This window comes from Manis javanica, chromosome 11 (genome assembly GCF_040802235.1).
Source record: "Manis javanica isolate MJ-LG chromosome 11, MJ_LKY, whole genome shotgun sequence".
In the NCBI taxonomy this organism is placed as follows: Eukaryota; Metazoa; Chordata; class Mammalia; order Pholidota; family Manidae; genus Manis; species Manis javanica.
Window position 1 is genome coordinate 75,574,047 of NC_133166.1, and position 15,189 is coordinate 75,589,235.

General features: G+C 36.5%; 1 protein-coding gene across 5 annotated transcripts in view; it reads right to left on the minus strand.

Moving 5' to 3' along the window:
• The window catches only part of AKT3 (AKT serine/threonine kinase 3), a 345,951-nt gene that overhangs the window by 105,324 nt on the left and 225,438 nt on the right, over positions 1-15,189 (minus strand). For all 5 annotated transcript variants that reach the window (XM_073216708.1, XM_073216709.1, XM_037013668.2 and 2 more), the window contains 2 exons: positions 4,009-4,074; positions 2,585-2,653 (listed from right to left, as the gene is read on the minus strand). In XM_073216708.1, the coding sequence (XP_073072809.1) occupies positions 2,585-2,653; positions 4,009-4,074 (135 nt within the window). The remainder of the gene's footprint in view (positions 1-2,584; positions 2,654-4,008; positions 4,075-15,189) is intronic.

The window sequence follows — 15,189 nt, forward strand, 5'->3', positions numbered from 1 at the left end:
GATAATTATCACTCCACACTTAGTGCAAATTTGGTATTTTTTCTTCCCCACTAGAATATAAACTCTTTGAGCATAAGGTTTATATTTAATTCAGATTCGTATGGCCCACAATATCTACCAGAACATTTTGCACAAAGACTCAGTAAATACATATTTCATAAATGTATTCAAAGATACTCCCTCCTGAAAAAACATTTTCCACTTTCTTTCTAAATAAACTATGTAGTATATTACTTTCTATTTTTCTTCCTACTTCTCAGCAGTTCCTAGTTTACCACTTTTGTTAACTTCTTTTATTCCGTTTTTTGAGGGAATTTGTTCATCTATTCATTTATTCATTCATTCAAATCATGAAATAAATATTTGTCAACATCCTACTTGTGCCAGGTGGTGTATAGGTTATACCAGTAAACAAAGCCCTCAGGGAGCTCACAGTCTAGTAGGAAAGACAGACAGGTATAAGGGCCATTATAAAACAATGTGATAATTCTAACAGATGTAAATATATGATACTGTGTAAGAATATTTTTCCAATTTAAGAGTGTTTCTTCAAGTTTTTGTCATTGTTTATCACTCTCCCAATATTATTCTTTCTTTTGATCATCCATCCATCCACCTACCTAACTTCCTTCCATTTTTAGAACAGATAATATACATGTCTCGTACAAAATACAAAAGCTGCTCAAGAATACGTAAGTGAAGAGCTAGTTTTCATTCCATACTGTTCCCAGCCACTCAAAGAATCTGCCCAAAGATAAGCACTAATGCCCAGCACATAATTCCAGAGATATTTAGGGCACATAGAAACACAGATCACACACATATGGTCCGGTTTCAGTACAGAGCTAGCATGTGTTACACTCTGTACCTTGTTGTTTTCTTTTTTTCATTTCATAACATATCTTAACATGATTTATTTAAGCAGTCTCCTTACTGGATGCTCATTTAAGGTGCCACATGCTGCAATGAATATATTTATCCACGTATCATTCTGTGACATACTTATGAGTATGTCTGTAGGGTAAATTCCTCCAAGGAGGAATCTAAAAGTAGCCATAAAAAATTGCTAGGTCCAAGAATTTGATGCATTTTTTTATTTTGATAGATACTAACATAGAGGCTTCATCAATTTAATTTCAGGCTTTATGGGAATGGCTCCCAAATCTATATTCATAGTTTTGACCCTTTGTTTATTTTGAGATATCCCTAAATATGCATTTTCTTGGAGACTTAGGAAAAACCTTTTCCAAACCAAATTTATAACCTTATCTGCAACATATTCATCACAAGTTCACTCTATCTATTAATTCTCCCTGGTTCCAACCCAAAACCACTTCTGATACTTCTTTCTACCCACATCCAATTAATTGGTCATTAAGACCTATCAATCCTATACAATTCATGATGTCTATCTCCCTTGCATTTTCTCAGTTCTGAGAAAGCCCAATGCTGAATATTGGGCTATTATCTAACTGCTAAAGTCCCTCTTACTCTACACTCACCCACCACCTATGGGTGATGACTATGCACACATCATCCTCTCTGCCTGTAGTATCTTCTCAAATCAGATCCTTCTTGAAAACTCATTTGGCGTTTAAGGCCTAACCTAAATTCTAGATCATCCAGAAAGCATTTTCCCTAATGAATTTATTAGCACTTAGTTCTTCACTATCCACTGCAGTTTATGATACAAACTAAATTATAAACTGCTCCATAGAAAGGATGTCTTAACATATTTTGGCAATCCTACACTGCCTCAGCAGTTAAAATGTGTTTGTCAAATAAATGAATGAATTTTGCAGCAAAGTAATTCTTGCAAGTCAAATAACTCTATAGGAGAAAATTCTTTAGAAGATATTTAATTTATTCTTTTAGTTTGAAAAGGAGAGGACCATTTTAAGGTCTGTGAGACATAAGCCTCTACTTAATAATTATGTTTATTTTGGAAAGCCCAATATAAAATATTTCCATTAACTATTCCAGTAACTTAAAATTTTCCCTCACATTGATTTTGATTAAAAATAGGGGGGGAAAAAGGACAAGAAATGAAGGAATAGGTGAAATTACCTACTAAACTGATTGAGTTTCTCCTGAAAACTTTATAAGATCCCTTACAATCTCTTAAATGTAGTCAATGTTACTCTAACTACTTTGTAGAAGAAGAAAAAACTCAGCCATAGTATGCCTATGTACTATTATTCAAAAGTTTAAAATAGGTTAAAACATCTTTTACAAGTTTCACAAAAACTTGAGGAAGAATTTTGTAAAGCATCACAAATCCTGTATTTCTGATCTTCAAAATTAAATAACATGACTTCAAAAATCACACGTGTGGTAAAATTTTGTAAATTGAAAAAAAAAAGGAAGAAACAGAACATGATTATGTTTTCTAGTATCTAAAAGTAGCCATAAAAAATAAACAAGCACTACATTTCATTAAAAATTATTTAGTTCCCACCTAACTCAACAGTAGAAAAAGCTACACAAGCCCCTACAAGGAACAGTTATGTTATCATATTTTATTTTTTAAACAATGAAAATACCACCATGCAAACACAAGTGCTGGGTTTGCTTCTAGACTCACCTCTCCCCCATTAACATATTCCATCACAAAACATAATCGGTCTTTTGTCTGGAAGGAATATTTCAAGGACTTGAAATGAAAAAGAAAAATGTTATATTGTAATCCTACATTCTTATAATGGCACAAAAACAGAACACTTAGAAACAGTAAGCATCACTGATGAAATAAATTGTTCTTACTCCTCAAGAGTCTATTTACTTCTTAAAAGAACTTAAATAAGAGTTTATGAGAAACACACAACAAATTTTATTTAGATTAGCATTGGATATTTTTAGGGGAAAAATTCAAATAAATAAACTTTTAAGTAATCATAAACTTAGTAATTGTGATGAGCACTTCTCAATCTATTTGAAAGTGTATTTGTCCCCAAGGCTTTTATGCACGCAACCTTAAAGTGAGGACTACACATTACTCTAGTCAAGTCTTGGGAATGTAGTTACAATAGTTACATTTGGATTTCTAATATCCTTTCAACATCATTTTTTGCATACTGCCTGCATAACTGACCCAATCCAACAGAGTTGGCTTATGTAATTTTATAGGTTATAAAGATACCATAACTTTAGAACTATCTTATGACACTGGACAAACACAACAAAGGAACAAAGTCTAGGTATCTGGTGACACCTGAAAATTCCTACTTTAGATAATCCTGAATCTTTAAAAGGTTCCCACTTTTGAAAGTCTAGCTGTTTAATTTTCATCTTAATATACTTCACTGGAGCCAGGAAAATACAGAAACTCTACAAATTACGCCTCTATTAAAAGCAATCTAAGAGCAGGACTAAAAAAAAAAAAAAAAATTTTTTTTTTAAACAACTAAGTAATATGCATGTAAGTCACAGTTTACACTTTGTCTAGTGAAGAAAACATGACTTATCCTATCTTTAATGTACTCCATTCTTGTATTTCTTAAGGTATGAAGTCTCAATTCTATAAAAAATAGATCTCTTTTTTATCTATTTATCTCGGCAAAGATCTCTGCCTTTCATATTTAAAAACAATGCTGTCTGATCCCTTAACTATTTATCAGAATCCAATAAACAGGAGAAACATAAAAAATCCTTACATTTAATATTGAGAATCTTTTTTAAGTCTACCAGTTTCTCAGTGGTCTCCTTAAAATGTCAAAGGTGATTAATTTGGTGGGGTTTTTTTAAGGCAGTGAAATTCATAGGAGAAAAAAAAAGTCTCAAGAAAATAATGGGTGCATAAGGGGAGGGATTACAAATGCATGCACATTGTACACTTAATTCATAGACTCCTGTAATTTCAAGGAAATCTGACTGAAAGTCTTTCCACAAAGAAAATGGCATATTTAAATGCACATCTTGTAAAATATTATTTTTCATGGCTTAGTTTCTGCAATAAAACTTCCTTAAATTTAAAATGTTATGATTATAACATGTCCTCTAGTCACTTACTGTTAAAAAGGGATGTCTAGTGTTCTTTAACACTCTGCTTTCAGTTAGAGTGTGTGCCACTTCATCCTACAAAAGAAAAAGGCAAGACTTTAACATATGTACTAAGCACTAATAATATAAAAATTTCTATATTTCTCTAAGACAAAGAAAGGTTAAGCCCAGAAACAGAAAAAGATTTAAAAACACAGTGCCATGTTCCTTTTACTGCTATGCTTCTCCACCACACACAAAAAAATTTTTTAATCCAAGTAATGATTTATATCAGATGGCTATAAGTTAAAAACTCTTGCAACTTGGTCATACTTTAAGTACATCAATAATGATACAAAAACCACAAAAAGGGTGATCAGGGACACAGGAAATTAGATAGTTAGGCTTTTCCCTTGCAGGGAATGCCTTCTCAGCTAACATTTAGGCACAGAGTAGGTAGTATTTCCATGTTTGTATAACACTGTATTCAAGGGGATAAAAAGGATATATTTCAGTAAGGATCACAGAATTTGTAAGTCTCTTACTTAAAAGAAAAACCAGTTACTGAAAATGGGAACACAAAATACACATGTAAGATTTAATTCTGCATTATACAATCTAAAAATAGGAATAAAGTATAAAAATTGTATCTTTTTGTTAGTGGCTTTTTAACATGCTTCTTAAAATAAAAGTCACAACCACTTGAGGTGACAATTTTAAAATCTGGGTGTATTACAAACCAACAATAAGAGTATTTCCCCAATTCTGTACATAAATCTCATCTTGACATCAAAAGTGAACCAGGAGAAATTTTATTCAACATATATAGAGAACTGGAAAAATGTTCCATGCTTCAAAAATAACACCACCTTAAAGAAAAAGGAAGATCACTGCTGAAACTAACAGCGTCTCTAGTCTCTGCTTCTGGCAAGATCCCAAATAAAGCCCTTGCTGGATCAATGTCTTGATAATGTCAGCAAATCACAATTAAATTATAAGCTGTGGAGAGCAAAATATTACGGTACTGCATTACACTTATTATCTTTACAAAAGCATCTGACTGTAGGCCCAGAAGATAAATGAGAAAGAGATTGATCAAAGATGCTAAGATCCAAAAACCATTCCAAGAGGGTAAGACCAATTATGTTTGAACAGAAAGTAAAGTGTAATTAACACAGTATTTAAAATGAGTGAAACAAAGCCTGAGTATGTAACCACTCCAGTTTTATTTGTTTAATAAGAGCCAGGCTTAAGTGCTCAAACAATTTGAAAGCCCCTGTCATAGCATACTATAATTTCTAAATTAATTAGAAAAGCAAACATCTTAATACAAAATAAATCAGAAGCAGGAATAACTTACTGATCTCTATATCCATGGTGTCTAGCATGATTGGCATGTAGTAGATACTGAATAAATGTTTGTTGAACTGAATTGCTTATCATAGGAATGAAACCCAAGATGTCAAGTGTGTGGGACTTAATTTATTCAATCACTCATTCCTTCAACAAATATATTCTGGGCATCATTCTACACACTGAAGACAGGGCACTGAACAACACAGGCAGAGTCCCTGCCCTCCCGGAAACTTTCAGTCTGGTGGCTGGTGATCAGTGTCAATGGAAAAACAGAGCAGAAGCAGAGAAGGGGACAGTGCAATTCATGAGCATCAGATAATGAGTATGAAATTCATAACTAAATTTTATGTAAGTGGCTTTTTTGTGATAAACAGAACCAAACCGATTTATTAAAAAACAAAATCTTGATATGTACTTGCTAAATGCTAAGAACAATGCAGGTACAAATTGGTTTAAAAAAAGACATGATCCCCTCGCTCACGGAATCACAGGCTGGTGGAGAAGACATAACAAACAAGTTAAGTATCCAATTTAATAAATAATTACTAATTATGGTAAGTAGTATCAAGAAAAAATGGAGGTATCTACGATTGTAAATGGAGTAATTAAGGAAAACTAATGCTCTTGGCATAATATAAATTCAGTAATATGGTGGGAGTTAGAAGGAGGGTGAGAAGTTTCTGTTTTTAAATGTTAACCTCCGAGAAGATCAGCATAAATAGGAGGGATCAGTTAGGAGACAATAACAGGACTTCAGGAGAGAAATGACGATGACTTGGACCGCTGTGATGGTGGCAGGAACAGGAAAGTTATGAACAATTTTGAAATATTTTTGAGATTAAAAAATTGACAGTAACAATCTAAAAGTTACATGCCTCCAAAATGAGGGTGAATCAAAAGAAACATTTCTTCATAGTCCATCAGAAAGAGAACCACAGAAGAGGCAACATTTGCCTGTTATGTTTTAAGATGTCAAATGACTTAAGGCAGTGAATACTACAAAGAAAGGTAAGTATGAAATCCATGTGGAACCAGAAAAGATATTCTGGAGCTTCAGAAAATATTTCTGTAGGGTGTTTCACTTTACTTTGTTAAAACAAGCCCATCACCTATAATAGCTATTTTTCTAAACACTAGGTAAGTTTCATGAAAGAAGACCAGTTTTTTTTCTAAATTCCATAATCTGTTTAACCACACTGAACGAGCCAAGTACAGGCGCATGGCAACAAATGCTAAAATGGTATTTCTTAGTTATAAGAATGGACCAGAATTAATACCACATACTTATCTTTCATATATTAAAATGTATTTCTACCATATTTTACATATGATCAGATTAGAATTTTTCCCCTTTAATGCAAATTTACAGTACTGTATTTCACATACTAATTAGTTTCTGCTGTAGAGATAAGGTATGCATGAGCTAAAAAGTAAACACAGATGCCAATAATTTTTAATTACAGTTAAAAGCAACATGTCAAAACAAAAAGTTAAAAATAACAGTGATAAAGCTTAGAGGCTAAAACAATGTGAAGTTTTTTATAAAATACATTCGTTGATCATGATTATAAATGAGTTCTAAGAATGCTTGGGTATACAAGTATAATGTTTTCATGAAAAAGCTTTTGAAATACAATTTCATATATATTCATCCACTGTAAAATACTAAAAAATGCATTATTAAATCTAGTTTCTTTCAAAGAAGCGACTTTGGGGAAATGGAACTTCTTTTCTAATGACAGGAGGCACTAGAGCAGTCACCCCTCCATCCCCCCAATGCTTACTTTTCCAGTCCCCTCTGATCCACCACTCTTCCCCTACTACACGTGGTCTCAAGTTCTTCTTTCATCTCCCCACTTACTGTTCAGTGGTAGTGGGTTTTCGTGGGGGACAAAGAGTCGGAAATGGCAGAGAAGCCGAGAAAGAGAATATCTCCACTCCACTACTGGGGACACCAAGGGTGTCATCTCTCCACTCCCTGTAGTAGTAGCTCAGCAAGGTAGGTTTTATAATTCCCATTTTATTTGAGAAAATGAAGTCACAGAAGTTAAATTGCTTGTGCTGCAAGTGAAAGGTCAGTATCAACTCCATGTCTGAGTCCAACATTAATGGTCATTTCTACTTCACAACACCACTTCCCACTTCAAACAGCTTAGTATCTACTCAACTAGGCACTTTAACTCTATCCCATTATTTTCTTCATCTTGAACAAGACTGTAATAACTGACTCTCTCAGAAGATAGCTGAAATAAAAAATCATCAAGTCTAACGCATGCCCTTCATTCACCCAGAGCAGTAATTGAGACCGAGAGGGGAAGACGGAGCAGGTGGGAAAGCAGAGAGGTGGTCTTCTCATGGCACACTGATTCTCAGCTCCTTTCTGTTATCTCATACCCTACATAAGACGTACTCCACAACTACCAGTGATCATTATTTACTTGTTCTCTGTCCTGACAAGCCATGCTAGCAATCTACTTTTATCTTCATAGAAAAGATGTCACAGTTACCAAGCTCTGAGTTTTTGGATTCTAACTTCCTCTTTTGAAACCTGAGCATTGACCCAGAGCCAGCCTTCTACTTCTCCCATTCTGCAGGTGCCACACTGTCCTCACTGTTCCTTGATTCTAGTTTCCTTCTGAAGATTCTTCACCTGATAGAGAAAATGAAAACACCACTGTTCTCTGTTGTCTGTGAATACTGTACCTTTCTCAAGTGTTTTCTTGTGATGCTTTGTGCTTGATGCTCCTGTTACAAACATTACTTGGATGGAGGGCTTCCTCACCAGGATATAATCACTTTGGAACCTAGTCTCTGAAATTGTGGAGACGCTGGTTCTCTAAATGCCCTTCATGTTTCCTTCTTTCCTTCTGTCATTTCCAATTCCCAATATTGGTATAAGTCAGTCTACTTCCTCACCTTTCTATTCCACATCTATAGGGGAGAGATCCCCTTGAGATCTCTCTACATACTGACTAGCACTAAACAATTCCCTCTCCATCTCAGCTGAATCTTCTGAGGGTCTTTTTTAACCACCTTTACTGTGTCACTTTTATATTCCTCACTATTTTCACCATGTTTGGTGTGTGTGAAAATGTACACACCCAACAAGGTTTCCTTACTTAGCTAAGCTACTCAGCAGGCACTGGGACCCAGGTCCATCAGACTTTTGCATCCAGGCGCTTTTCATTAAGTTGTCTCTTTTTCTCAAGTTCACTCCTTCACACTTTCAAAATGTGATCTTACTTCCTACTCAGAATAGAAGCCATTAATAATAGCTGAGACTTTTGATCACTCTGTCCTGAAAACATGTTCTCTCGGTATCTAGGATACCATAATCTCTTTGATCTCCTCCCCTTCAGTGGTTACCTTCTCTCAGTCTTTTCGCTGGTTCTTCATCTCTGAGCTCCTATTCCAGGGGTGCCCCAGGACTCAGTCCTCCAACTGCTCCTGTTCACTGTATATACCTGTACCCTTGGTAACTTCATTCAGATGATAGCTGTACATACAGTCTACATGGTGATGGACTTCCAAATTTGTATCTCAAATCCAGGCTTCTTCCCTAAATTCCAGAAATTCCTATTTGACATGGATGTCTATTAGATGACTTAAACTTGGGTGTCTAACAAAAATATCAAATTTGACATGGCCAAACTTGATTTCTAATGTGCCATCAAAAAGCTTGTTCCTCTAGCAAAAAAAATAAACAACAACACAAATCAATCCCAATGCAGTGAATGGCAACACTATCCTTCCAGGAGCTCAGGTTGAAAACCTCACAATTGCCCTCAACTCCCTTCTGTTATCTCATACCCTACATTCAATCTGTCAGGTAGCCCTGCTGGCTCTTTTGTCAACATACAACTGGGATCCGATGACCCCTTGTCACCTCCTCTGCCAGTACCCTGGTATAAGCCAGCAACACCAATTACCTGAGTTACAGCAACTAACTCCTAACAAGCCCCTGCTTCCACCCAGTCTATTCTCAATGTGCAGCTAAAGTGCTACAATTAAAATGAAAAGCAGATCATGTTGCTGTACTGCTTAAAATCTTCCAATGGCTTTCCACTTCTTTCAGAATAAAAACCAACATTCTTATAACATCTATAAGTACCTAAATAATTGTACATTATTCTTATTCTGTATAAGTCATGCTAGACCTCTTGCTATTCTGAGAACATGCTAAGTATGCTGTTTCTTTGAGGCCTTTTCAATTGTGATTCCCTCTGTCTGGAATATTTTCCCTCCCAAATATCCACATGGCTTGCTTACTTACCTCTTTGAAATGTTCAGCTGAAATTTCATCTCAGTGAGGCCCTCTATGATCATTCTATTTAAAAATGCACAGACCACAGAAATCACTACCACCATTACTCCTTGTTTCCCTTTCCTACTTTATTTTTCCCATCGTATGTATTAGTTTCTTATATACCATATAATTTACTCACTTATGTGTATTGCTTATCATCTGTCTCCTGACTAGGATGTAATTTCTAATAAGTGAGGAATTTTGGTCAGTTTTATGCATTCACACAGTCCTAATGCCTAGAGTCACAGCAAGCAAATAATAAGGAGTACAGTTGATATTTACTGAAAGAATGAGTGAATTAATCAGTAAAAAAAATGAGTGATAACCACAGCATATTGCTGAAGAATGATGGAAGCTTCATGAACTGCAAAAAGCAACTTCCCAACACAAACCACCAACAGCACAATGACAGCTGATGAGGAAACAGCAGATCAAAATGAACACATTCACTATGTGCTTCTACAGAAAACCACTGTCAGTGTACACTGTTTAACACAGAGGTTCAAGAGAATCTGAAGAATGAAACAAAGATGCTGGCAGATGATGTTAAGAACTTCTCGTTAGGTCCATCAGTAGGAACTTAAGAGTCCGGGGAGACGGAGATGTCAGTGGGCAAGCCAAAGAACTGGGTTGGTACTGAATTAGGCGCACATGTAGGAAAGGATTAACTCAGCAGGCCTGTATTGCTCAAACCCTGCACATTCACAAGAAAAGCCAGTATTCAGGATTGGCCATTGGCCAGCATTAAGTCCTGATCCCCTGGAACAGTCTGCCTGATAACAGTGTTTGCCAGAGATCTTGGGCTACATACCAGTCTGACTAGACAGCTCATGCGAACAACAGTAAGAATGATATATGCTGTGTGCCTAATTTTACTTAGGGTGGCTAGAATCTGAGCAGCCAAGCAAAGTCATGCAGGTACTGCCTGCCCAAATAACTGATTTACAATAAAAATCCTGGACAAGGCTCAGGTGAGCTTTGCACTTGTCACAATGTTGCCAGGAAAATTAAGCATGTCCACATGACTCCATGAAAGAGGATACCTGGAAGCCTGCACTTGGTTTCTTCTGGACTCTCCCATATGCCTTTCCCCTTGCTGATTTCAATCTGGTTCTTTTTGCTATAATAAACCATAACAATGAGTATTAACAGCTTTTCTGAATCCTGTGAGTCCTAATGAAATACTGAGCCTGGGAGGCACTGACACAGTTAGTAGCAGAAGTAGAATTTGTTAGGCAAAAGGTCAACAAGATGGAGGGTTGGGAGGTCCTCATGCTAGTCTCTGCCACAGAAACAACAAAACAATAAACTACAAACTGATAAAAATAGTTTGGGAAAGCTCTAGACTACAGTGAAGTCAGCAGGCAGCAATGAAACAGCAGAAGGAGCAGAGATAAACCAAGGATGGAAGAGCACAGGAAGCTTTACCTGCAATACTCCATCCCCCAGTCCAGAGTGGCCAAGCACCAAGAGGGATCCCATCAAAGGGATTTCACCTCATGGGAAAAATAAGAGGAGAGATCCAGCAAGCCTTATCACCACTCTGGATGTCTGTGGCCTTTGCTACCAAGGATTTTCACAGTCTTCACTAACACTGATCTTGACTGACAGCTGCCCAGAGTCCTTGATGCTGCATCTCCTTCTGGGGACTGGAGTGTCGTTGCAGTGAGACTGGCCCAGGGTTACTGTGCCCTGCACTCTGGTACTGGGATACCACACAGCTTTGCCATCCATGGGGCTGAACTGCCACCGCTCTGCACCTCAGCCGTGGGCCCTAAGCCAAGACTTTGACTCATGATAACCAGGGCCATACTGCTGCTGCTCTGCACCCCGCCACAGTCCTACGTCTCCTATGTCAGAACTGTGACCTATCATCACACGGACCGCGCCATTGTAGCTCATGTGCACCCAGCTCCAGGTTTTAAGTCAGAGCTTTGATCCATCATCACCAGATTGGGAGCCACAGATCCATGACCCACCCCTAGAAGCTTTGACCCAGTATCACTGGGGCCAAGATGCTCCTGTTATGCAACTCCTGGGGCCAGAGTAGGGTCTTTGACAGACCATCCACAAGGTGTGCACGACTGCTCCTGCCCTCAAGTCCCAAGCCCCTGCTATGTCCCCCTCTACCTGGAATCCTCAGTCACTAAGCTGATCCCCAGAGAATTAAGCCCACCCCTTCTCAAATTCTTCAAAATAAGAGGAAGAAATACTTCCAAACTGTTTTTACAAGGCCAGCATTTCCTTTACTGAAACCAGACAAGGGCTCTGACATGGTTTGTAACATTTCCAGTCTGTTCTGTAACTATAATTCTATCTTCACTGCTTTATCTATTGACTGATTCTGAAAACTGAACAACAATTTAGCATTTGCAGAATTATAAGCAAATATCATTTACAGTGGAATCAAATAGTATGGTTAGACAGGTAATGGAAGAAAGGTTACTCTACATGAATAATCCTGGGCTCCCCAAAGGACAGGGCTTCATATGATGCCAAATTGTCTCTTTCGTTTACTACACCCATTGTTTAAAATCATTCCATAGTCATTTTGCTTCACATTTGAACTTTCTTAAATAAATACTTGTTTCTTTTAACTTCTTAAGTCCCTTTTCCTCCTTTTTTTTTTTTAATTCTACCATTAGGATCAATGATGTCAAATAATCTAATATGGACTGAGTGGCTATTTATACATACGTGATCTTGAGATTTCTTATCATTACAATGAATTTTAGTTCTTTTTTTTTATGGATTCTATCTCTGATTCTTCAGTATCCTTCTAAGTTTTGCTGAGAAGCATGACAAAATTTTTTCAACATTCTTTTGCTTGGAAGAAATCTGTTTCTTGCTTTCTGAAAACATTTAAGATTATCCTTCTAGCCTTAAAATAAAAAACTTCTTGAAGATGTAAAAGAGCCTGTATAGAGTCTGCTGTTCTTTTCTTCTGCTCAGAATTTAGAAGACCCTTCCAATCTGAAGACTTGTTCAGCTCTGATAAATTTTATTTTCTCCTATTAGACCTAATCTTTTCTCCCCCTTAAATTCTTATAGATGTTGAGTTTCCTTTTTTGGGGCTTCACTGAGTCCTAACTACTCTCTCAGGATTTTTACATTTCTGTAGTTTTGGTTCTTCATTCTCAGATATTCCCCCAAATTCATTTCCAATCCCACTTAACAGACTACAGGATAGTGTTAAGCAACTTTTATATGTACTGGAAAACCAAAACATTCATTTGACTCTCTTTGTTGTATTATTTGTCTTACTGTGGTAGTCTGGACCAAACCTGCAATATACCTCTGAGGTGTGCCTGTATGCTGCTTCATTATCTACTTCTACTCTCATGAGTTGCATTAAAAATAAATAAATAAAGGGAGGTGGGGGGATCATGGGTATTTCTGTGGGACTTTCCCAGACAGGAAGACTCCCACCTAACCTACATTCTCTTCTTTGGTCTATTCCAGATAGTGGTATCTTCTACTCAATTTATGTTACTACTAGACCAAGTACTTGCAATATCTATAACATCATGAAATTTTCTACACCTGTAAAAAATAAGGGACTCAAAGTAGAGATCCCTGGAGAAATGGCGAGCCCAAGGCTGGAGCAGGGAAATACAACAGAAACATGGAGAATCTTGTGGTGCCAAAGGTAAAGAAATGCTAAAATGAAGATGAGGGTATATAAAAAGAGAAATAACCTGATGGAGTCCAAATACCTAAAACTAGAAAAATTTCAACAATAAACTAAATGATAGTATAGGATTATAATCTGTACAATGAAACAAGTATTCATGAATATCCATAACTCTGTACTAATACAAATTACTGAATAAATAAATAAATGGAGGACAAAGAACACTCTTTGTATGAGTAGGAAACACTAAGAATCTGATTCTCTACCTAGACAACTCACTTGTAGAATCCAAGTAATCTATTTGGGAACTCTGGAGTATATCGAAGGCTTTGAAATTCCAGAGCAAGGCTTGGATAGTAAACTGTGATTAATTTCGGTAAACCTCAGCTCTTAGCAGGGTTGCAGTACCCATCTACACATTTCAACTGTATAATAGGCAACTGTGCATGCACGCCTTATGCAGCTTAAACACAGTTTATGGAGGGAGCCAGAATGGACAAATGTCAGGAATCTGTGCTGTAAGGACTGATCGCTGCTTCTAATCACAGAGGCAGGCATATAGGCACCCACCCCAGCTAAAGCAACTTCCAATGGCACTTTCCCCCTTTTCTTTTTCTTGTCCCTCTTTTTGGAGCCAGACAATTAAGAACTAAGACATTCAAAAGCAGCCATATATATAAGGGAATTTATAAAGTTAGCCTGTCCCAGGAAAGGCACAGACTCAAAAAGACATGAGAAAACCAAAAGTTGGTACCTCAGGCTGATTCCTAGGAAAGGGAGGAGAATCTGATCTCCAGAATTATGACATTGTAAGATGCAAATGTCCAGTTTTCAACAAGAAATAACAAGGCATACAAAGAAACAGGAGAGCATGGCCCATTAAAAGGGTCAAAAAGCAATTGAAAGTTCCTGAGAAAAATCAGATGACTTACTAGACAAAGACATTACTAACAACTGTCTTAAAGATGCTCAGGAACTACAGGAGATGTGGAAAAGTTAAGAAAATGATGTCCACACAAAATGGAAATATCAATAAGGACATCAAAACCTGCCAGTAATCAAAAACTCCCCACCTAACAAAACTGCAGGACCTGATGCCTTCACGGAATTCTATCAAACCTTTAAAAAAGAATTAATACCAATACTGCTCAAACTCTCCCAAAATGGAAGAAGGAACACTTCCAAACTTATCTTACAAGACCAGCATTACACTGATATCAAAAACAAGCAAGGATGCTATAAGAAGACAAAATTACAGTACAATATCCCTGACAAACACAGATGCAAAAATTCTCAACAAAATATTGTCAAAATGAATTCAACAATACATTAAAAGGATCATACACCATGATCAAGTGGAATTTATTGAAGGCATGCAAAGACATTTTAAAATCCACAAATCAATCAATATCATACACCACATTATTAAGGATAAAAATCATGATCATTTCAAAAGATGCAAGAACAGCATTTAACAAAATTCCACATTCGCTTGTTATAAAAACTCTCAGTAAAGTGGGTAAAGAGGTACTGCACCTCCACATAATCAAACCATATATAGCAAGCCCACAGCTAACATCATACTTAATAGAGAAAAGCTAAAAGCTTTTCCTTTAAGATCAGGAATAAGACAAGGATGCCTATTCTTACCACTTTTGTTCAACACAGTATTGGAAGTCCTAGCCAAAGTAATTAGGCAAGAAAAAGAAATTAAAGGCATCCAAATGGGAAAGGAAAAAGTAAAACTGTATTTGCAGATGTTATGATCTTATATAGAGAAAACCCTAAAAATGCCACCAAAAAACAATACCAAAAAATTCAATAAAGTTGGAGGATACAAAATCAATATACAAAAATCAGTTGCACCTCTATACACTAATGATGAACTATCAGGAAGAGAATTTAGGAAAGTAAT